The following is a 25,827-nucleotide window of genomic DNA, read 5'->3' on the forward strand; positions in this document are numbered from 1 at the left end:
TTTGCTATTACATTACTTTCAAGATCTCCCTCTGGATGCCTGCCTTCCTTGCCAATCCCCACTTCCCTGTGATCTGAAACGTATTTCTCCCTGAGATCTCTAGTGTTTTCACCCTGGTCTGTTTGGATTCTGCTCCTGAAAGCTTTTCTTCAAGTAGATCTCTGGCTTCCTAAAAGTAAATTTTTATTATATATTTCTGAGATTCTCAAGGTCATAAGCTACTACTCTGTTGTCCTTTTTAGGCTCTTTTCAAGTTCTGCTAGTTGTTTTCAAATTCTATTGCTTAGCATCCTGCCCCCTGGAGGGCCGTCTCCTTTAGGGATTCAGTATCTGATGGAAATTTCTGGGTCCTCTGATGTGTAGGCTCCATCTTATTTCTCTTTCTCTTCACTACGTCAGTTGCACAGCATTTGATCCAGTTCTGGATCCTTCTGCTATCACATGTTTTGGCAATGCCCATCCATTTTCCAGGGCCATGGGGATTCCTTGATACTTAGCTTTATTAAAGATATCATCTAGGTCTTTTGCTGTTGTTGTTGTTGTTGTTATCATGTGCTCATTGTTTTCCACTATAGTATGTATCATTTTTATGAGAGGATTTGGAGATACTAATTTTTTAAAAAGCATTATGCTATCATCATATTCTTGCCATCAGAAATAGCAAGGTGATCTCTTAAAAGTGTAAATCAGTTCATGTCTGTCAACCCCTACCCCTATCTTCATCTCTGACCTCATTTCTAACCATTGTACCCCAACATACACACACACTCACACACACACACATACACACTGTTGCAGTCACACTGACTTTCTTCTTGTTCAGAATAGCCTTAAGGTCTTTACATACCTCCTTCCCTCTGCCTGCAATAATCTTCCCCAACAACTTTGAATTATTAACTCCAACAAAATCATTTGTGTGTCTGTTCAATGTCAGCTCCTCAGAGAGACTTTATAGAATTCTTTCATTCTCCTTATCCCACTTTATTTTCTCCATAGAACTTACCACCATCAGAAATTATAATTTTTGGTTTGTCTGTTAGATATTCCCGACACTGGAATGAAAACTCCATGAGGGGAAGGGCATTACATTTTTCAGTGCTGAATCTGTAGCACCTACAACAGTGACTGGTGCATAGGAGACTCTTTGTACATATTTGTGGAATTTCTACTAATATCAGTGTCAGCACTAGAATCTCTGAAAATGAAGGAATGTTTGGTTTTCTAAAGAGGAATGCAATGACTCAACACATAAAAGTTATGATCTAAAACAGTAGAAGAAATCACTTGTTTTCCATAAGTTGTTTTCACCCTAACATGAAATGTTGGGATTTATTGTTATTCTGGTTATTTATACAAAGATCAAGGGCACATTTATATGAATAGAGATTTAAATACTTACTATGGGATACTTACTCTGACATTTCTTTGAAATGCTAATGATGCTTTGAAGAAATTCCAGACTGGAATTCACACATATGTGGTTCTGTACCTTGGCATGAGATATCCACTTATCAGAAGAGAAGTGTGAAATTAAATGAGACAAGTTATGAAAACAGTTTAATCTATATATTATGCCTCTGTTTCATCTGAAGAAATAGTAAGAAAATGCAAAAATTCTTAAAGTATAGATTTTTAAATACACAAGCAGAAGAAGTAAATTCTATATGATTACAATGTCAAAATAAAAATCCCTATTGGGTGCATAATACAATCAATTAATACTACATTCCTTTGTAAAAATGAAATCCTCTAGATTAAAAATGACAATAATAATAATAGAAACATATATTTAATGTTTCTATGCAAGAGGCATTGTTCTAAGCTCTTTATTATTTCATTCAATCTTCATAACACTTTGAGATATATACTATTTCTAATGCCATTTTCCAGGTGTGGAAATATAAACATTGCCAGAAGTCATTTTGAAGAATGTTATTAATTCCTCTTTAAATCTTGGGATATAGGCTGAGCAATTATCTATTAAAGTGTATCAAACCACTCCAAAACTTAATAGCTAAACAGGGGCCATTTATTTAGCCCATTATTCTGCCTAGTGTTTTACTCTGATCTGGACCAGACTTAGCTGATCTCAGTTGGATGTGTTCAGGCATCCGTGATCAGTTGACAGTTTGACCTTGGGTTGGCTGGTCTTGGATGGCCTCACTCACATGTCTGGAAGTTGGCTGGCTGTCGGCTGGGGTGATGGGTGGCTGGATCATGGGTCATTTCACCATCCAGCAGACCAGCTTGGGCTTGTTCACATGGCAACAAAGTTCCGAGAGAAGCCAGAGAGTAAGCTTTGGCCTTTTTACATGCTCTTTTCAAGTCTGGGCCTACATCATGTTTGCTAATCTCCCACTGGCCAAAGCAAGGCACGTGGCATGCCCAGAGTCAGTCAGCGTGGGAGGACTGAATGCAGGAGGGATGTGGAAACTGAAAGGCATGGGCAAATTGGGGCCATCACTGTAATCAACCGCCCACCTCAGGCATTTGAAGAGGTTTCATAGCAATTTCCCATTTTCTTTGATTTGAATCAGCTTTAGAGTTTGGCCTCTGATATAGCAAGTATTATTTGTCTTTTCACAACTCTTGACAAAAAATGTTACTGACTACCAAGATGCTAAGAACTATTATTCAGAGAACTAAGCTTATGAACTAATTACTAAATCCCCTTTAAATATGGAAGTTACTGTTCATGATTAGAGGACTTAGACAAAATGAAGCATTTGGGTCATTTTCTGATTTGTGATTATGGTTATTTCCATCAAACCACAGCAGAGATGGTAACAATAATAATTAATTAATTTTTTTAATTTTTAATAGGTAACATTTAATGATGTTATATCCTTAAAAGTGTCATCATAAAAAATGAACATAGAAACTCTTTGAGTCAGAAACTCTTCTCAATTTTCCTTTCAAATACTTATTTCAGAATTCTTCCTTCCTACTACATTACACACCGATTATTGCCAACCTGTACCAACCTGCTTATGTTGTAAAGCACTATAGGGGATCCAAGTAGCCTAGGGAGAAAAAAAAAAAAAGAAAATATATTGGAATAGAATGTCAGGTTTTATTTTCTCTTAGTGTTATCTCCATGAAATAGAAAATAATTCTAATGCTCTTTGTCCACTTTTCCCAAATTTCAGAGCCATGACAGCTCTCTCCCTGCTCTGGGAAATTACAGAAGGGTTTACACAATCCCACTGGCAATCATGTACCATTCACTCACTTATTCAAACATTAATGTATTCACACATGTGATACATATCTACAACATGCCTACTGGAGGCAAGTCATTGTGCATGAAACAGTTATGAACAGGAGAAATATGTCCCTTCCTGCAAAGAGCCTACTTGCTTGTCCTCTGAGTAAACCAACCATAAATTGTCCCTTTATCTTAATAGTAGTATATTGCCCAGGACAATGGATGTTGGAATCTGAGAGACCTTGGTTTGAATCTCAGCTTGGCCACTTACTAGCTGGGCAAATTCAGCAACTTAAGTAAGCTCCTAAGTATTAGTGTCACCTTCTCAAAAATGGATGTAATGATGCCTAGTTTTAATTGCACGCTAACCTATAGAGAGAGTTCAGATTGTCTTGCCCTTCTCTCTACCCACTCCAAGAAGGGTCTCCATTGTGTGGTGAGAACAAAATGGAGTTATCAAAGATATAATGCTGCCACTTTAGAAAGGCATGTTTTGTGTGTGTGTGTGTGTGTGTGTGTGTGTGTGTGTGTGTGTGTGTGAAGAGTAAAGTATTTATAAATAGTTCTGAATGGGTGCAGATTGTTTCTCTTTGTGATACCTCTCTTTCTGACACTCTTCTTTCTTCCATCTCAATATGCTGGTGTGATATGTCCAGGCAGGAAAATATCTTCCATTTGGAAAAGCAAAGTAAGGACTGGGGTGAGGTCTGAGGATATGTAAAGCCAGGAACATACCTGCTTTTACCAACTCCAAGGAAAATACAGTATAGGGAGAGACTTTGGACCAAACCTCATTAAAGAGGGTACATTTGTCCATGGCATCCTCTTGACAAATATCCATTGAGACTACTGTGGTTGCCAAATGGTTAAAAACATGGGAATTCATTATGCTGGCCATATCCCAATCTGTCAGAAAACTATGACAGGATTATTATAAGGATCAAATGAAATGATGTAAATGTAACTGCTACTTCAATGCCTAGTAAATAGCAAATACCTGTTAATGTTACTTGTTAATTTATAAAAATTTTTTTGTTTGGAGTTTATAACAATAACTGATTTCTATAAAATGTGAATCAGGAAATGAATTTTGGATTTGTTGTCATTATGTACCACATTGACTATATTTAACTCTTTCAGAAGAGTAGGTTGTGTGTTTATCAGCTAATTTAACTTTTGATTTTGGCAAATATTTAGCTAATATGGATTCATATAACCACTCAAAAAAAGTAAAGTGACTTCCCTTATTCAGAGCTTTGGCAATGTTTTTATACAGTATCTATTTAAAAGACAGATTAAGCTAGTCACAGAAAAGCATGGTATATATTTTCAATGCAATTTTACTGATTTATTTTAAATCAGGCAGAAAATTCATGTTTTATCTTAGAGAAAAATCTGAAGCAATAAAATTTATTCTTCTTTGGTTTCTTTTCTGCATTACATTTTCAAAGATCTGAGGAAATTTAAAAAGAACTGATACTACTTAAGTGATGAAAGAAGATAGCTTTGTGTTAATAGCTCAGCATCAGTTTTCATGTAAAAGAGTCTTACTTTTTAATGATATTGATTGCATTGTTTGCCTATTGGAAGCCTGAACAAATCCTTTTTTGCCTAAACCAAATAATCTGTGTAGAATTATTTTTAATTTTATTTTTTAAGTAACACTACCAGGATTATTAACCTTAAATTATTTCTAATTACACTTCTTTTCAAGATTTTATTATTTAATTTATTTGCTGAGAAGAGGGCAGAGAGATGTCATTGTATATGATCTTGACTAATGTGCAATGATTCATTTACTATGAAGATTTGGAAGTGGGTGTCTCACTTTAAGAAAACCTAAGTTTGTTCACTCAATATAAATATACACCTTGGGGTCAAGAGACTAGGGTATGCAATTATTTAATTTATATCCAATTCATATTTTTGAAAGGCATCCCCAAGATATATTGGGAAAATTTAATACACATGCACAAACATGCACATACACAAATAAATTTATTTTACACATAGTACCATAGGGTCATAGATATATCATACAGTGAGGGTATCACTATGTAGCAAGGAATCAAATGTCTGGATGTTGCACATGTTTGGAAGGATGCTGTGGTTGTATCAGGGTTTGACGAGGTCTTTATAAACAAGCATCCTGATATCCTTCCTCCTCTGTTGCAGATGACCACTGTCAACAGGAGGATCTTGATCCCCCAAAGGAATATGATCCTGGGCAATTTGCAGGCCTTCTCCATGGATCCTCTCCAGCCTCTGAATCTCCTGAAAATCCACTTCATCTATATGGGAAAAGAGAGCAACATGCTGCAGGGCAAGATGAAGTCAGTTTGGCTAATAGTCCGTTGCCTCTCAAGCAGTCTCCAAAAGAAAGTAACCCAGAACCTTTGGTAAAGAAAATTAAACCAAAAGTAGTCAGTAGAACAATTTTTCACAAAAAAAGTAACCAACTCGAAAACCATACCATTGTTAGCACAAGAACGACCAGGACTGGGTCCAGGAGTGGGGACCAGTGGGCTGTGACTACAGGGGGATTTGTGGAGAGAGCTTGTACTCTGGGGAGAATAAGGTCATTGCCGAAAGCTCTGATTGATATGCATTTATCAAAAAATGTCTCTAAATCTGATTCGGATCTCATTGCCTACCCTTCAAATGAGAAAACATCAAGAGTCAACTGGAGTGAATCTTCAACTGCTGAACACAGTTCTAAAGGGAATTCAGAAAGAGCACCATCCTTCACTTCCGAATGGGAAGAGGTAAGCCTTGCTTTTTTTTATTGTTCTTTATATAAGTCTTTGGAATTGAGGAAGGTTTGGGTGAAGCATTTTTAGCTTTTCAAGTCTTTCAGAGGCAAAAAAAAAAAAAAAAGAAAAAAGAAAAAAGTAAAAAATGACAAACATACAGCTCCTTGTGGAAGGCAAAGGTTCTAGGGGTAATGCATGGTGATTTCACAATGAGTGCAATAGAGCATACACAGTTCCACACATGTGGGGAAAGCTAATGTTTCCATAGAAATTGATATCAAGCAGAAGTAATAACTAGCTATGAGATGTAGAAGAATGTTCACATTATGTCCTACCAAGCATTGCAGCTCACAAACTGAGAAAAACCTTCCTATTTGCTGTTCTTTATCATTTTGCTACTTGCTAAACTCTTTATTAGCTTGTCTAATATTTTCAGAATATAATCTTATAAACATAATTTCATTGTGAATACAGAGTGGTCCTGGCTCTTCATCAAGTGCTATATAATAAGCATGTATAACTTGATATCTTCTGTTTTACAACTCAGAGAGACATTAAAGAAAAAATATATCTTAGAGTTGAGTAGCACCAAATTAAGCTCTATTTAAAGTCAAAGTCTTTAATTTCATAAAATTACTCGGAAAGGAGGTGCCCTTTCAAGGTTGTAAAATCTCGTCCTTTGTCCCTAAGGAGGACCACATCCTTAAATAATAAACTCTCTTGCTTTTTTCCTGAATTTCTCCAAAGAATGAGCCACACACCCTTGGCATTTCATTCTAATATGCCACATTTCATCTCTCAAGGGATTGTGCCAGTTGGATTAGGTATTGTGGTCATATAGTCATATAGTATTCTGGGAACTAGAAATGAAAATGGTTCTGATATTAACATTCTGAATTGAGCTATTTGGCAACGTCACTTAATCTCTGTGCATCTGTTTGTGGGTGAACAAAACAGGACATTTAAGTAATGCTCATTATCCTTTCTGAAACCTGCTGTCTTACTTAGGGTATTGTGATCATGATGAGAAGGATTAAATCATAAAAAGCTATAGCTTAAATAGTCATATCCTTTTATAAATTCCATCCTGTTATATTGATAGTTTTCTTGGGCCTATCCATTTCTTATATTTATTAACTCTGCAAATAATGTATAAAATCCTTTTTGGAATGAGGTAAGATGAATTAACATTTAACTAATCTCTTAAAATTAAGTTGTCTCCATGCCTAAATTCTTGTGATTAGATGCCACTAATCAGCTTGTGATTGGTTGAATCATTTGGTTAGAACTTGGTTCCAGTGGCCATGGCCACAGACTGAAACTTGCCCCTTCTCCAGTCAGATGAGATGCACACTCTCAGGCACAAGGAAGGTTGTAGGGAGCATAGTTTTCCTTTAAGTCTTTCTCTGTTAGTCTCTTAATTACAGTATTGCCATGGTAATAATACCAAGAAAATATATATTTCTGACATGCAGTACAAAAAGTGAATAACAATTCATTTATGTATTTTTTGTTTCCCTTAGATTGACAAAATAATGAGCTCCATAGATGTTGGAATCAATAGTGAACTTGAAGAAATAAATGGTGAGACCACAAGTAAGGAAAACTCTCCTCTAGAAAATAATGAATGAATGTGCTTAAGAACTAGCTAGAAAATGATAGCAGTCTTTAGATAATTTCACATTTTGCCATAATAACAGTAGCTGCAAATTATTTGCTTTCCCTCTCATATCTAACAACCATGATCTATAAACAAGGTCAATTATAAGCATATTTATTTAGCCGAAAAAGAGATTTTTTTTCCATGTTCTGTTTTACTTTTCCAGTTAACATTGGTAGAGTTTCAGTGTGTAGAGCTCAGTATGAAGCACTTAACGGGTGTTGTAGAATCTTATGACTTAATGCACTATTTTTCCTTAAGTGAAAGTACCCATTCATCCAAGCCAAGGTGATTAACAAGTTCTAATTTGTAAAGCTCCCTTGGCAAGAACTGTGTTACTCATCTTTATGTATCCCATAGTACCTGGCAGAGTATCTCACAAATAGGTTTGTCAATTACTATTTAATATGTTGCCTTCAAGAAGTATTATTCCCTAAAAAGAAAGCTTGGAGTGGAAGGCCATTTGAAACTTTCTTAGAAGACTTTTTGCTTAATACTAATGGATGATGTCAAATATCTAAAAATAGCAGTTATATTCATACTAAGGAAACTAATATGCTTGGAAGAGTCAAAAGACTTGGCTTCCATTTCTACCCTGCCCCTAAGTAGCAGTGTGATGTAGATTAGATAGGTCTATAGAATTTGGAGTTAAAAGAGGTAATTTCTAAGCTCCTGAGAGAACTCAAGTTTAAGTCAGTAAAGAAAGCTGATATTTTGGTGTAGATGATAAGATTCTATGAGAGAGGTGTCTGAATATATTATAAGATAAACAGCTGTAGGGCTGCACTACCTTTTACTGGTCACCATGGCTGGGACTAGGGTGAGGCAGGTGAGGAACTTGCCTAGGAAGTAAAATTTAAGGGGTTGCCAAAAACCTCAGTCATTAAGATAAATAATATTTTAATGCAATATTTTAAAAATCAAAATTAATGCCCCAAACTCCACAATGAACAAACTATCAACATTCAAATCAAGACATGATCCAACCCTCACCTGCCGTGCCCTAATCTCGGCAGTGGTTGTTAAATTGCATACCCTGTCAGGGAACTCGTAGAAGTTTAAGAGGATGGCATTCTGTCCAGAGATGGAACTGGGTAGTCTAGATGCTCTTTAACTACAGCACTCACAAACTGTTGCCTGTGTACTGAGAATCCTGGCATTGCTGGAGCTCTGCAAGCAAGTCCAAGTGTCATTCAGCAGTGATGCAGGTAAAACTAGAGTACAACACAGAAGCCAGTTCACATGTCTGAGAAAAGGGGTGTGAGACAGTTTCTCCTTTCCCAACCACTCACTTCCACTCCCTTTTGTCCTTCTTCCCCCACCGTATTCTTTCCCATCCTGTTTTTACTTAAGGATTCACTTCCTGTATTGGTCCCAGTCTATTGATTTCCTCATGTCGGTGATTTGTAGTGATTCAAGGTCATTTGCATTATTCTGGGCAAACCGGAGCAATTGAAAAGTGTGGGGATTTCATGGCAAAATCTAACCAAAGCCAACAGAAACAAAACAATACTCATGATTTAACATTTGTGATATTTTGAATTAGGTACCCCAACAAAGGACATGTTCTTAATCTTAATCTGTGGTCCTGTGTGTGTGAACCTGTCTGTAAATAGGAACTTTTGAAGATGGTAGTAGCTAAGATGTGGCCAATTGGAATCAGGGTAGGTCTTAATCTATATTACTAGAGGCCTTATAAAGACAGGAAATTTAAATACGGTCAGTCAGTAGAAGCCAGTGTCCCGGCCCACGGGACATTCAACGGAAGGCTCCAAATCCTGTGAGGGAGGAATGGTATGGGACAAGAGACACAAGGAATGACAGCAAGACAAAGATTCCGATCAAGCTGTAAATCTTTATTGAAGGGGCAGAGCATATATACTCTAGGAGAGAGGGGGAGTGGCTAGCAAGAGCGGGTGGTGGTCTAGGATTGGTGGCTGCTGTTGCTAGGGCGGATGGCAGATGTAAGGCTAGCACAGGATTGGTAGCTACTGTTGCTGGGGTAGAAGGCAGATTGTAAAGCTAGCACTCTAGGCGCGAATCTTAGGCGCGAACGGCTATCACTTCCGTAAAGAAGGCTGAGGGCAATTTAAGCCCTTATTGCATCAGCCCTAGCGGCCATGTTGCATATCTCCGGCATTGCTGAGGGTGGATTTTATGCCAATTGGAATCAGGGTAGGTCTTAATCTATATTACTAGAGGCCTTATAAAGACAGGAAATTTAAATACGGTCAGTCAGTAGAAGCCAGAAACCGGGAGAAGGAGAAAGACTTAGAAAACAGAAGTTAAAGAAAGCCACACAAAGAAGCCGAAAGTCAGTGGAAAGAACAGACACAAGGAGAGAAGGCTCGCCATGTGACAGCAAGCAGAGATGCAAGCTGAGGAACCCCAAGGACTGCAGCAAAATGGCACCAGAATGCTACAAACTTCAGGCAGAAAGTATGACCTTACCAATGCCTTGATTTTAAATTTCTAGCCTCTGAAACTGAGACAATAAATTCCTGGTAATAAGCCAACCTTTGTGTGGGATTTGTCACAGCAACCCTGGCAAACTAAGGCACCATTCTCAGTTGATAATATTTGAAAAATTATGTAAGAGCCCGCAAATCTCACCATCCTTGTAATTTTCTATTGATGTGAAACTAAATGACCTACCTGCATCATTACAGCTTCTGACCTTAGGGAACTTTTCTCAAATTGTGGTCTCACATCACCTTCATCAGAATCGCTTCCAAGATTGAGAAAAATACAGAGTTTTGGATCCACACTACTGACTCAGAATCTCTGGGAGTGGAGCCTGACAAATCCGTCTTTTAATCGAGCACTGAGTCTGGATGTCTAAGAAGTAACATTATGATCTTTGGTTGCAACCACTAAGAGAGTGTACAGGTATAAATGAGACTAGCTCATTTCTCCTATGCTATGACAAGTAAGAATTTGTGCTATTTTAACCCGACTGGGCCCCATGTTAATTAAGTGATAACTTTTTAAAAGGTTAAACAATTTTTTATATGCATACTTGCTTTAGACTTTGAAAACTGAAAAAGTATGAAAGAAGTCTCAAAATTGTGTACATATATTTAGTGATGCAGGCATGATATTAGCTCTGTGATAGAGTGGATAGCCAGATATCTCACACAGAAATGCTGATAAACATTAAGCACTTTTTCAGGGCCCAGAACACGACCTAATAATGCGTGTTGCTACATAGTTCTTTCAGACGTGCCTACAGAATAATTTCAGAAAGGTGGGGGAATGCAGATTTTTTATTGATAATGCGGGTAAGAATTTATTTTCTTATTATTTTCTTTGAAAATAAAATATTTGCTCTGTGAGGTAGTAAGATCTTCGATCCTGGGAATGTTCAACTAGAGGCCTACGAGTGCTTTTCTGTTGGACTGGCAATTCATGCACTAAAGCAAGTGTTAGACTTAAGTGACATTGTATATTACCCTGATGTTCTAAAATTCTTAAAACAGTGCAACAGAATCATCAAAACATCACATACATGATTATAAAGACAGTTTTACAATCATTTGTGAAAATAAGGGTAAATGTTAAAAATACCACTCGGTCAAAGCTGCCTTTGAAGGGCATTTTAGTGGTTAACAAATCTACAGGTTACCTTGACTTAATTCTTCCCCTCTTTCATTCTCATACTGCCATCCTACCTGCTGTCTTTATTTATTAATGGTAATGAAAATGAAAGTGAAGACTAAGTCCCCAAAGCGTCATCATTACTATTAACAGAGGCTGTTTTTTCTATGTGCCTTAATTTTTGCTTCTTAATTACATGCTAATTATGCATTAAGTGATTGACCATAATTCATGGCATTCCAATTTGCCATTAGGCCGGTTGTGAATTACAGCTTTACTGAACTGTAGTCTTTTCCCTCTCAAGGCTAGGAAAAACTGGAGGGGTCATAAATAATCCCATGAAGATTGCATTCCACAAATAATGTATTGTGTACTGAAGTGTGCTTGGGAAATCACATGAATAAGAAATCAAATCAGCTCTGCTATTTACTAGCTGCTTGATCTTGGGCAACTTACCTCCAAGACATATGTTAGTATTTGGCACATGTCAATATATATTAAATATTAGCTTGTCCCTTTGCCTGCCATGAGAGAGACATTGTATTTGATACTGTGGGCATACCTAGATAAATATATGTAATCCCTTTCTTAAGAAATTTATGATGTATATGTCAGATATTCTCACAGTCTTAATGTTAAATTTGCTGTCCCTAGGATTGTTGTGAATTAACTGTAGTACAGGTTGTAACAAACTCAGTGGTCAATTGGTACCAAAGAAGAGTAGTTACTAAAAGAGATCATGAACTCCAGGGTACCCTGACAAAGAAAGAAAAACCTGGCCTCCTCTTTTTGCTTGACAATGAGGAAGCGACATGCAATGGCATAAATGGGAGAGACTCTAGAATGAGCAAGAGGAAATGACACTTTATGTAGTATATGTTGTCTTGTCTCTTCATGACCTGGCTCTGTGACCTCCTTGATGTCAAGTTCCTAACTTATAAATTGGGAATCTTAATAACTACCTCCTAAGACTGTTGCAAGATTAAATAATACCCTAGAGCATAGCAGGTGATCAGTAAATGTAAATTCTCTTGCCTTCTTATCCAAGTATATGTCACTTATCTTTCTAATTAGAGTGTGTGCCACAGAGGAAGATAAGGAAGATGCTAGGGGAGTCTTCTTATCTTTTTGATCAGTGAGGATTATAGTTAAGAAATAACTGCTCATATTTTAAGTTTCTTTCATGTGGAATCTTTCTTGAAGCTTTATTTCTTACTCATTGTCATTGTATCACAAGGAAACACTTTCAATTTGGGAAATTTACCATGTTTGAAGTATTTCAATTTGTCACTTTATAAGAATCAGATTGATGGTCATCTTGATGGGATTGAGGTTCATTTAAGTAAAAGTGGAGGAAAATAGTTGGTTCCAGGGGACTTGCTTTTCATTTTAGAGCAGCAAAAATGCAAAGAGTAATCAAGTGCCTTGGGTGGCAGATCATTTTATAAACACCCTTGTATTTTAGAACTGGCTTTAATAACCTCTTGCCACACTAAACTGACTTCAAGTATGTGGACTGCATATGAGACTGATCTCAAGTATATGAGTATTACAAAATAGTATTTAATTAAAATGTGTTTTTTATGACTGGGATTTTTTTTCTTATTCTTTAAGGTTAAATTATATTCAAAGAGAAACATATTAGTATCTTATCTTTTAGAAAACTATTTTTGCAATGTATGAATTCCATCTAAATTTTAATTATAAATGAAAACTAAAATGAATTGATAAAAGGATTTTTTTTTTTACCATGTTTACTGTCTATATAGAATATATAAAGCATAATTTTTAGGTAATTTGCTATAAAATACATAGCTCTAAAAGCAGTAGCTAACCTTAATCCTGTAACCTCACTTTCTAAGATTTTGCTCCCCTCCCTGGAGAAGTCCCCCATAGCTATAGAGCCCCCCCACCGCCATGGAGAAATTCTGGGGAGCTTGGAAACCTACCAAGGCAGAGTAAGTGTTCTATGCTCGCCTGTTCTCAGCTCCACCTTCACCCTGGGTCTGTAGGACCAAAGAGGGCTCACAGGTCTCTTTCCCGGCAGAGGGCCTCTTTCTGGACAGAGGAGGGCACAGATCTTCACAGCCTGGAAGCTGCTCCTCCCTGATGTCTTGGTTGCTGTCAGGCCTCTGACATTTGCTCTCATAGTTCTAAATCTGCATTAGCTGATAGCTGTCCCCACCCTGAGATTGCTGGTGGTTTTATCATTTATCATTCTTTAAGATCTGGGAGAACACTTTAAGGAAATATATTTACAATTTCCTGGAGTAACCCTATTAAAGAAATGAAAAGGAGGAAGGAAGCTCAAATATATCCCATTCCTACTGAGTGCCAGATATTATGCAGTTCACTATGGTGTACATTTTTGCATCCAATTCTTAAAAAAAAAAAAAAAATGGGTCTGAGGTATTGTTATACCCATTGTACAGATGAAGAATGGGTCAGAAAAGTTAACTAACTTGCCAAAGACAATTGTGTCGGACTCAGGTATTGGAATTGAGTCATGCCCCTACAAAAGGCATGTTTAGGTCCCAACCCCTGGTCCTATCAGTGTGGACCCATTGTAAATAGGATCTCTTGAAGAAGTCTCTTCAGTTAAGGTGTGGACTAATTGAATTGCCATGTGACAGAAAAGCCAAGGACCAAGGATCACCAGCAACTAGCCCCAGAATGCCACAGTCTTCGGGGAGAAAGCATCGCCTTGCTGATCCCTCAGTTTTGGACTTCTAGCCTCAAAACCATGAGCCAATATATTCCTATTTAAGCCTACCCACTGTATGGTATTTCTTTAGTCCCTAAAGTCCATATTTATTTCATTAAATCATGCTGCCTACATAGAACATTGCAAAGTATCCCCATAGCCACCCTTTGTATGCTTGTCCTCAATGCAACTTATAGTTCAATTGTGTTCAAGTGTAGAACCAACCACCTCCTCTTGTCAAAGGTTAACTATAAATATAGAAGGCTTTAGCTAAAACCCCAAGGCCCTCCAAAAGCACAGGCCACAGGGTTATATATGTAATGAGAGTTATAGCCCTGAATATCTCCTACCTCCCTAAAGTAAATGTATAAACTCTGATGATGACCCTGGGTTTAAGCAATTTTCAGAAAAGAAGTTTCCTTGTCTACAGTAATATTCTTTTTTTCTAAGAAGTGTTAAGTTTCAAATAAAAGCCTCTCTATGGAATGCTTTGCAACAAGCATATTTTACTTTTGATTTGTATTTCTTTTTACAGCACTATTTTTAATAGAACCAACTGGAGAAGGTGGGTAGTAGAATACTTTAGAACATAAGCATGCTATTGTGTTTAAATCAAGAAAGGACTTATTTTTACTATTATTTTATATAACACTTTCCTGAATAACTTATTTCTTTCAGATGCAATAAATCAAAATAATTCATTAATAGTAGAATAGCTATGTATAAACATGAATTACAGTAATTGTTAGGCCAACATGACTTAACTAATCTTTATCAAGACATAGTGTTTAATCAGCAAAACATACAAGCACAATAGACACTCAATTTATTTAGCACCATACGTTCCAGATAGTCCTTAAAAACTGCTATAACATGAATAATACAGATTTTGATCCTTAGAATATGTCTAAGATTCTCTAGTTTTGAAACTGGAAGTAATGCTCATATGTGAAATTAGGTTTCCCTTAAGTGAGAAATAGTTGAATATTGTTCTGTGGCTTGATATTTGCCTGTGATGTACCAATAGTTAGAAGCAGTGAATTACTTTCAATTCAGCAAAATATCTAACACCCTAGAAGAAACCTACAGAGGTGATCAAGTACAGTATCCCATTAGTGCTGAAATCCTTTCCATAACGTCTCTGATATGATCAACCAATATCAACAAACATCTACCTCCATTATTCTCATGATGATAAGCTCACCACTTCCAGACACAATATATTGTATCAGGGGAAGCTCAGTTATTAAAAACTTATTTTATGGAGTCAAAATATGCCACCTAATAGACATAGATTTGAATACTCACTCTACCAATTACTAGCAGTGTGATCTTGGATGAATCATTTCATCAGTCTGAACCTCACTTCCTCATGTGGAAATAAATAATATTTAACCATTTAAACCCCCCCCATCACCACAATATTATTAGGAGGATCTAATGAATTACCATATGAGAAAAGTAGTTTGCTAATTCCTGGTGCATAGTAGACCGTAAGAGAGGACATGTCCCTTTCTTGAGTTCTCTTTTCCCTTCAATTATACTCTTAAAAGAAAAATTTCCCAAAGAAATAAAGGATGTATAATTGTCCATTATTTCTAATATTTTACAAGTGTCTTGATGATAAGAATGATATATTATTTGATATAAATAATACTTGCTCATTCACCATAAGCTGGAAAACTTGCAATATACTTTGTAGACACTTTTAAAAAATACTGATTAGATGATTTCTATATAAATGTCAATGCATTTTACAAAATCCACCACTAATGTTCTCTTACTGGCAGAAGAATAGGAGGTAAACATAATTTAGGGTAAATTGAAAGATAGTAGACCTTCATAAATCATGAGTCATCATGATGATTGCTTTTAAATACAAATGTTTCCCAAAATATGATGAAGTTATGAGAAAACTTGAGAACATGAAAAAACATGAGAAAAACACTGTCACTAAAATTGGTTGTATATCTGATACTCTGTCTTAAAAACAAAGGGCATCTTATCTGCTAGTATTTTTGATATTCAAGTATAAATCTCTAGGGAATTAGGAAATGAAGAGTTTTGTAACTTGAAAAAAAAATTCTATCCAGCAACATAACTTATAGGAATGTATCCTAAGGAAGTAAATGGATAAGAACACAAATATGTATATAAAAATGTTCATCTCAGCATTGTTTATAATCATTTAAAAAATAGAGTCAAACCAAATGCCCATTAATAGAAAATTTTAAAAGTGAATTATAGCAGTTCTCTATGCTTAAATGTTAAACACCCAATTAAAAATGACATGAATCTATACTTATTATCATGGAAATATAGCCATAATGTATTACTAAGTGAAAAAAAGTACATAAAGTAAAATATTTTAAGATACACATGCATGATAAAGGTCTGGAGGAACATACGCAAAAAAGCTAACAGTGACTATCTCTGGCAAGATTATCAATGTGTTTATAAATTTTCTGAAATATTTACAGTGAGTAAAGATTGCTTTATTTTTTATAGTCTAAATCATTCAATTAAAAAAGAAGTAAATGGCAATTTAGTAAACAAATAAGTGGAGAAAATCAGCCACATAAAATTTTATTGCTATCAATGCTGATAATTAGATAAATGTTTACCAAGTGAGCACTATCAAAGAATACATGATTATATCTTTTTATCAGTTTGAATTAAAGTAGATTTGTTTCAGTGGTTTCATAAAAGAGATTCATTTGACTTGTTTTCATTTTTTATTTACTTTTTAATGTTATTGCAAAAAACTTATAAACTACTACACAGATGAAAAAATATCCTTAACCTAACCCCTGATCAAAGTAATATTTTCTTTTGTCCATATTCTGGTTTGTGTGCATATTTTATCTATGTGCACATTCAATATTTATGTATTAATAATAATTCTATGGGTAGAATTTTGCAATTTTCATTTTCACATACAAAGTTCTATTTTGCTACATTTTTCTTACCTCATTACTTAACCACTCCTGTGAATAACCAATATTAGCCTAGTTTATGTGTATGCTTCCACTCTTTCCTCCCAACTTCATACAATCACATACAGATAGATAGGTGTAGTAGATGACAGGTAGGTAGGGAGGTAGGTAGGTAAGTAAATAGATAGATAGATAGATATAGATAGATAGACAGATATAGACATAGATGATAGAGATAAGAGATAGAGTTCTTATTTGTGTTCCAAAAACATGAATTCATGCCATACCATATACATTTCTCTACCACTTGCTCTTCTCATTAACAATAAATCATAACTTTACCTTATTTTTATAATCAGTAAAGTAAATAACCTATTAAACAAAATAGTACTTATGAATTTCACACTCAAAGATGAAAAGTGCTTGAAGATATGATTGCTTCTCCCACCCCTGCAATAACTTACAGTGGGATTTGGGAAAAAGCACTTTACAATGAGCCTCAATTTCCTCATTTGAAAAAAGGGTAAGATTAGATCTTTCCAACTCAACAGTTCTATGACTCATACTTTTATCTTTCATTTTATAGGTTATGTTTTGGCAGAATGTCCTTCTTTAAAACACCATTTCTTTATTTCTTAAGGATAAATGACCAATAAATCTCAAATATATGTATTTCAACTGAGTTCTTCTAGGGATGATGCCAGACCCTCATTTTACAATGCTTTTTAAATATATTTATATAATGAATGCTCAAGTTAATTGATACATAAATAAGTTCTTTGAATTTACATGCAAAGGTGACTTTCATCTTGGCATCTCCACTCTCTTAATAAACTTCTCTCATGCTGCTTTTTAAGAGACTTAAGTGACTAGGCAGTCATGCATATGTTAGTAATGCAAATGGGTAATAAACACAGAATTCCTGGTGCTATATTATGCCTGCTTTTTGGACCCCCTAAACTTGTTAAAAGAATTTTTAGTACAAAAAAAATAGTTAGCATTTCAATAGTATGTACTTTTCATTGGGTTGCCGGTAATGACCAGATGTTCACACAATTGCTTTATGACTTACTCACTGACTTGATTTGATCAACCTTAAATCTAGCTTCTCTCCTCCTCCCCTAAAACACTGACCTCTGGCTTAGCTCAAGTCTGAGCAAGCAGTTCATTCCTAGAATTTGACCACAGAAACATTTCCTGTCAGACCATCCTGGTCATGCTGTCAGCTCAGCCCCATTTGCTTGCCCAATTTCCCCTCAAAGTTCCTGCAAGTCCTGCTTATCCCTCCCTATAAAAGAAAAGCCCGTTTCTGTTTGAATTTGAGATACTCACAGATCCTGAGGTTGGCGCTTCCTCTCAATTATAATAGTCTTTTTGAATAAAGTATCTCCTTATCTATGTCCAAATTTGTTTTTATTTGACAGCGCTAAAATTTCTTAGGACCCTTACTGTCCACGTTAATGCTCAACTAGTTTTCTTTTATTCTTTTTAATTTTAATCAGACCATAAAGGGCATTTCTCCAATGTGGTCCCTCGAAGACTGTACTGATTTACGCTGCCATGGCCATCATTTTGAAAAATATACACTTGCTTATTTGTGTACACATGTGTGGTGTGTGGATTATATTCCTACAATAATCAGAATTGTATATGTGACATAACTATGTATATAAGGTATATACCCCTAGTCAATATACAGGTTGATTTTGACCAAGAATTTCCTTAGAAAATTCCGCTATCTCTTCATATCATAGTAAAAATATGAGTAAGTCATAAAATGTAAATAAAATAAGCTTATTTAGCAAAAGCGTAAAGTACAATCCAAAGTGCCTTATCACATTTTGTATGTTGCTAATTATGAAATTGTTAGGCTAGTCATGCAAAGCCTTTACTATAGGACTAAAGGAATGAAACAGTCAAGGACTCTATTACCCTCTGCACTCAACAACAAATTTTTTTCTGTAGTGAGCTACTCAAGTGTTTGAATAAACCATTTATACCTGATACACTCTTGTCATCTTTCAATGGGGTAAGTATGAGAATTCTTAGCTTGTACCTTATTAGTTTACATAGAGGGGGCTCTCTGTATTTATACTCTGCCTGTCTCCAAAAAGACTTGAAAAGATTTTTTTAAAAATATATAATTACAGTAAAATGATCCCCTATTGAAACAATAGTAAAAGATACGAACCAGATAATTAAAAAGAAAAGAAATTTAAAAGGGAGGAAAAAAAAGAAAGAAAATACTCAAGAACACCTAAACTGAGGAAAATGACTGCAACTAAGTTTCAACTGGCTCTGAGCTTTTTGGCAACCAAAGCAAAAGTGGGCCACAGAACTGTCATTATAAGGGAAATATTACCAAAGTAGTAGAGAAGGAAATTTTTCCTACCTTTGAATTCCAGAATGAATTTTCCCCATGGATCATTGTATTAAGGAAATTAGGAACAATTCTCTGATTAGAATGTGGGGAAGGGAGGCAGGGGAGGAGTATTCTACCGAGGGTATATGTAGCCAGAGTACAGGGGGGTAGTTAGCCGATAGTACCTCTGTAATCACTTTTTCACAGCACTTCTAGCTTTCACCGTGATGTAAGCAAGCATTGGTTTAAAACATCAAAGTTATTTTTACTTGCCCTTTCAAATATGCCCTCTTTATTTAACCTGTTCAGTCTATCAATTACTATAGAACCAGGAATGGGGAGGAGGTGCTTAATATAATCACCTGCAATATTAAAAATTTTATGAAAATAAGGTTGGGAAGCACTCACTTTATGTGAAAGATTATAAAATATGGCATCATAAAGTTTGTAGAGTGCTAGTTCCATCCCTTACTTGCTGTGTGATCTTGAGCAAGGGACTTCATCATTCTAAAACTTCATTTTCTCTTTTTTTTTTTAAATGGGAATAATAATAAATTTCTTACTTCTTGTTATAACTACATGATGTGATTTATACAAAGACCCATATAAACTGTAAAGATCTGTTATTATTATGTTACCTTTCCAGAGAGCTCTTTACTTTTAAAGATCATTGTATTCATTTCTCATCTAGGCAACTGAATACAGCTTATAAGCACTGAATAAAATAGTTATTTTACATCCACACATAGACCATTCACCCTCTGGAAGGTTTCTAAAATATTTCATTGGTTAGTTTTAAATCTTAGGATTTTCATCCTAAAGAAGTGAGTCAAATACAGGTTCTAGTCCATTTTTACCTATAAAAGAAAAATCTGTTTACTGTATGAACAAAATGAATAGGCAGTTTTCCTCACTAATAAAAACAAGAATAGAGAGAATTCCAGAGCAATGAAATGTGTTCAAGTGTGTGCATGTGTGTGTGCATTTATAGCAGAATAATTTGGGAAGAGTTTGATTGTAGGTTGACAAGTTTAAATTGATATAGTAGGTGGTGAATTATTTTAAAAAACATTATGCTGGCAACTGACTAGTTGAGTATAGTATGGACCTTAAAGAGCCTGAAGGCAGATAGACCGACTTTGCTGTTCTCACAGTCATCTAGACCCAAGGGAAACTGACAACTAGATTTAAGTGGTTGCTGTAGAAAAAGAGAAAGGAGTGAGTATGATAAATAATGCCTATACTTGGTGATACTTAACCCTTTCTGAGTCATCAACAGCTTTCAGAGTCTGAGAGAAACGATAAGCCCTCTCCCAGGCAAATGCAAATACACTTTAAAAGAAAATATTTTATTTTTTATGCTTCCCACATACACAAGTATGTGTATATAGATATGTGTGCCTGTACATAGACACACACATGCACACACACACACACATCTATCTAGAGGGAGGGAAAGTGCTTGTAGGCAATAATGAAGAATTATCAATTAAAAAAATTACCAATTTAAAAAAAAGAAATTTCAAGCTCTTGAGAACACTCTTGACTTTGGATTTCTAGAGTTAAATGTTTTCAAATCCATTTTTATCACCAGAGTCTCTCAGGTAAAGATATAGAACTTCTGTTCGATTTGGAAAGATCTGAGCATGAGATCAACAGCATGTCATATCTTAAATGAACATCAGCAGTTTCCTAAATTTGGAGAAGGATTAAATGGAAGATTTCAAATTATGAGATGTCAAATAGGAAGATTTTAGTATGCTTAGGTTTAGGATCTCTAATACAAATTTAAGAAATACTTCATCTGTTCACCTATTCCTCCATCAAATGTAGTTATCTATATATCCTGTGCAGTGTTACATAATGACGGATATGCCAAGCATACCCAAGTTCCTGGGTGTTAACAGTGGTTTCCATAAATTGGTGTGAGCCTCATATCCTGAATTTCTTCACTGATCTCAAAGAAAACTGAAAGTATTCACTACTTTTGACTCTTTTAATCCTGATAAATTTCCCCATAAAGATTTTAAATTTTATTTGTTAATAGATAATATTTGTATGATTCAGAACAAAGTATAAAAGATAACACAGTACTTAGTGAGAAAAAAAGCTCCTTATAATACCTTCTTCCACAAATACCCATTCTCCTCCCCATAGGCACCTCTGTAGTATCATACATATCCTTCTAGGGATATTTAATCAATATACAAGCAAATATGAATATATGTTCTTTTCCTTCTTTGTCCTTTCCTTTTAAGCTATTAAATAAAGAGTAGTATAATCTACACCCCATTCAGCACTTTGCTTTCCATCAGTTTAAACTGGAGATCTTTCCATAGCAGAACATAGAGCACCTCCTAGTATTTAATTGTATGAATGTATGACAGCTTATTTAACTAGCCCCCTATTGATAAGAATTGTTTCCAGCATGTAGTTATTACTTGTTAATACTTGATTTCAGATATGGAGACATATGTCTGATGGAAACTTTCCCAAAAGTTAAGTTGCTAGTTCACAGTGCACATGTATTTGTACTTCAGGAAATTATTGCCAGATTGCCTTCTTTAGGGGTTATAATGATTTATACCCTCACTAGAAATATAAGGAAATGCCTATTACACCCTGACCTACATGACATGTTATCAAACTTTAGGTCCTTGACCTTTTTGGTAGGTGAAAAAAAATGGTATTTTTATGCCATTTCTCATATTATGGGTGGGTTTGAGCTTCTTTTCATATATTATTTAAGTTTCATGTGTATTTTCTTATCTGTGAACTACTTTTTCTATCCTTTGCCCGTGTTGGGGTTGTTACTGCTCTATTTCTGTTGTTTGAAGGAATTCTTTATTATTAGGCATACAACTCTACATCTGTGATATCAGTTGCAACTGTCTTACCCCAGTTTTTTTCATTTATCTTTTAAATTAATTTATGGTGATTTTTACCATGCAAAATTAAAAATTTCAATCATCAATTTAATTAATGGTTTCAAAGTTTTGTATTTTTACTAGAAAGACCTTCATCACTCCCAGATTACATGAAGCTTCCTGTGGTTTCTTCTAGTACTCCTATGGTTTTATTTTTTATATTTTATTCATATGGAATTTATTCTCATATAAGTATGGATAAAATTTTACTTTTACTAGATGACTACTCAATTGTCCCAGTATCTTTAATGAATGAATAGTCCATATATTCCTTACTGATTAGCAATGCCACCTTTATTATACACTTGATGTCCAGTTATAGTTCATTTTATCTTCATTTTCTGTTGTGCTTACGTGACAATACCATACCGTTTTAATTATTTATGCTTTGTACTGTGACAATGTCCTTTTTCAGTGTTCATGTTTTCCTCCCCAGTAAATCCATGCAGGTACAACAGTACATTCTAGTTCTGCTGTGGACACTCACAAGTGTTACATTATTCTAAAATGTTTGACCACCCACCACCACTCTGTTTCTTCAAGGTTTCAAGATGCAGGCATACTTTATCCTTGGAATGCACGAGAATGACCCCAGTTCTGCAGATTCCGACACCAGCCAGGATATTGCAGGAGACACATAATTTTCTTTCCAGGTGATGGCTGTGCTCAAAGACTGGCATCTTTGAGAGAGGCTTTCTGAGAAGGTGGAAGATGCCAGCACAATCTCAAAGACTTTAGACACTGAAATGACTGCTGTCCTGCTGGAGCTTTAGGGACATCAGGCATCATGTAGGGAGTTGTGTTGACTGTCCCTGTGACAGAAATCCTTCTACTTACTTGCTCACAAGAGCATGTAATGCTGGGCCTTTACAGTCCTCTCTAAGCCCAAAACACTTATAAAGAGATGAGCATTTAATTTCTCTGTCACAACTATAATTGATCTCCTGATTGCATCTCAGCCACTCCCTTGACTCCCTACAACCTCTCTTCTTTCATATTTTCTTATTCTGTAGCAAAATCTAAAGTATGTTTCTTGTTTAGTGGGGGTGCTAAATAGGGAGCAAAGAGGGCTACTTTTCTTCTTTATTTCAACTTTTATTTACATCATCACCATTCTTTATGCCTAGAAATATGCTCCATTGTTGGATTCCACCTGCTGGTTGCAGAAGCTGATTATTTTCCCCATAGTGAAGCGATTCACTGGTGATTCATCCTGCCTGCAACTACCAGATCCCTAATGGGTATTCATCCCCTTCCTTGAGAGAATCGTCTGATCCTTGGGACATTTCCACCTTGTACACTATATTCATCAACCAAGCTGAGTTACAGGAATCACATCACTAAATATGATGGTTTCATGTGATTCTATGTTTATGAGTGTTCACAAGTATAGGCTAGAAAATGGTGAGGAGATGCAGGTACTCACAGAGCGTTTCACATGCTATCGTATTTTGCACTAGGTTTCACAGGACTCTTACTACCTCTAATTATGAGAGAAATAGTATGTTAACATTTTGGGGACAATTAATACAAGCTACAGACTATTCTAAGCACCTTACTTATATTAACTTATGTAATCTTCACACATATCCCATTAGGAGATTATTACCCCCATTTTACAAGCCAAGAAACTGAGGCACTGAGAAATTAAGAATCTTACCCAAGGTCATTTAAACAGAAGAAATGGGATTAAAACCTAGTCTGACTCCAGAACCCAAGATCTTAACTTCATTGTTAAAATGCCTTGCTTTCAGATCTTTCAAAAATTTTGCCACAGGGCTGGGGGCAGTATTTTCTGTTTTAAAATTGCTTGGGGGTTGATAAAATAGGGAAAACTGCAAAATGCTGGAGCTTATCGTGCTCCTTGCTTCTGAGCCTGCAGGCAGCGACTCAGAGCCTGTGACTGCAGAAGGTTCTGGGCCTGAGTACCACTGTGGCAGCCACTTAGCAAGAGTCTCATAATATTCTGTTATATGAATTAATAATCAGATATTTTCCATAAGACATTGTGAAAGAATTCAATAAAAACACCCAGGATAATTAAAACAAGCCCTTTTACTCCATCATAATTCAGAGGACATGGGGAGAAATGCCAGTCAAGTTCAGGGAAATAGAAGAATCCTGTTGAAAGGAATGAAGAGAAAAATGATTGAAAGACATATATATATACATATATCCAATCAACAAAAGTTAGAAGGGGCTCATCCTTTTTCCTGAGCATTTTTGAAGTGTTAATCTTAGCGCCATGAAGTTAATATGGCCCTAGAGGAGGAAGCAAGGTAGGCTTTTCACCTCTCTGGAGTCTCTTTACCTGTGCCAGGATACGATCCCTAAAGATTCCTTTTCCTTCTTCCCAACTGAGCCCTGTTCTTTGTGGCCTGGTCTTATCACTGTGCTTGGAAGAGAGTACGGATAGTAGAAAAACTGTTTAGCTTTTTTTGAATGCAATTTTATTGAGATATATTCACACAACATATAATCTACCCAAAGTATGCAATTAATGGCTCACAGTGTCACCATATAGTTGTGCATTCATCAGCACAATCAATTTTAGAACATTTTCATTACTTCAAAATAAAGAAAAAAAAAGATAAAAATGTAAAAACACACCCAAAACATCCCATACCCATTGTCCCCCCCCCTTTTATTTATGTATATTTTTGTCTTTATTTTATTACTCATCTGCACATACACTGGATAAAAGGAGTGTCAGTCACAAAGTTTTCACAATCACACAGTCACATGATAAAAGCTATATAGTTATACACTCATCATCAAGAATCAAGTCTACTAGATTACAGTTCAACAGATTCAGGTGTTTCCTTCTAGCTATTCTACTACACTAGAACTAAAAACAAATGTTTATGTAATGCATAATAATAACCTCCAGAATGACCTCTCAACTATTTGAAATCTCTTAGCCATGGAAACTTTATTTTGTTTCATTCCCTTTCCCCCTTTTGGTCAAGAAGGCATTCTCGATCCCATGATGCCAGGCCAGACTCATCCCTAGGAATCATGTTCCATATTGCCAGGGAGATTTGCACCCCTGGGAGTCATGTCCTACGTTAGGGGGAGGGTAGTGAGTTTATTTGTAGAGACAGCTGAGAAAGAGAGGTCACATCTGAGCAACAAAAGAGGTTTTCTGGGGGTGACTCTTAGGCGTAATTATAAGTAAGCTTAGCTTCTCCTTTGCAGGAATATGTTTCATAAGGGCAAGCCCCAAGATTGAGGGCTTGACTTATTAACTTGGGATTCCCTAATGCTTATGAGAATATCAGGAATTCCCCAGGTGGAGAAGTTAAATATTTCACATATTTCACCAGTCCCTAAGTGGACTTTGCAAAAAAAAATTTTTTGTTATTTTCTGCCCAAAATACTCTGGGATATATTGGGGTATTACATTAACCTGTACAGACTAACAAGATTTCATTCCCTATTCTAGGTTTCATGTAATTATGTTGTTTAAATAAACTGACCTTAGAGGTTAAATTAATTAGTTGCTACAGAGAATATAAATTTTGTACCAAATAAACATCTCTTAAATAACAGTTAAAACCCAGGAATAGATGTGACTGCTCTAAGAGCTTTTAATCTAGAAACCTTTACAATAAGCCTTATTGAACAATCTGTACTCCTGCATCGTCAATTGCCCAGTCTCTGTCCACATTCTGTCCCTT

The 25,827-nt window shown here is 35.7% G+C and overlaps 1 protein-coding gene across 17 annotated transcripts in view; it reads left to right on the forward strand.

Annotated features, from left to right (window-relative positions):
* Window positions 1-25,827, forward strand: part of ANKS1B (ankyrin repeat and sterile alpha motif domain containing 1B) — a 1,210,519-nt gene that overhangs the window by 701,493 nt on the left and 483,199 nt on the right. For 13 of the 17 annotated variants that reach the window (XM_037845547.1, XM_037845538.1, XM_037845540.1 and 10 more), the window contains exons 13-14: window positions 5,384-5,973; window positions 7,485-7,557. In XM_037845547.1, coding sequence (XP_037701475.1) covers window positions 5,384-5,973; window positions 7,485-7,557 — 663 coding nt within the window. The remainder of the gene's footprint in view (window positions 1-5,383; window positions 5,974-7,484; window positions 7,558-25,827) is intronic. The other 4 variants (XM_037845557.1, XM_037845541.1, XM_037845545.1 and 1 more) reach the window with 1 other exon arrangement.

Source organism: Choloepus didactylus, chromosome 8 (genome assembly GCF_015220235.1).
Source record: "Choloepus didactylus isolate mChoDid1 chromosome 8, mChoDid1.pri, whole genome shotgun sequence".
NCBI lineage: Eukaryota > Metazoa > Chordata > Mammalia > Pilosa > Megalonychidae > Choloepus > Choloepus didactylus.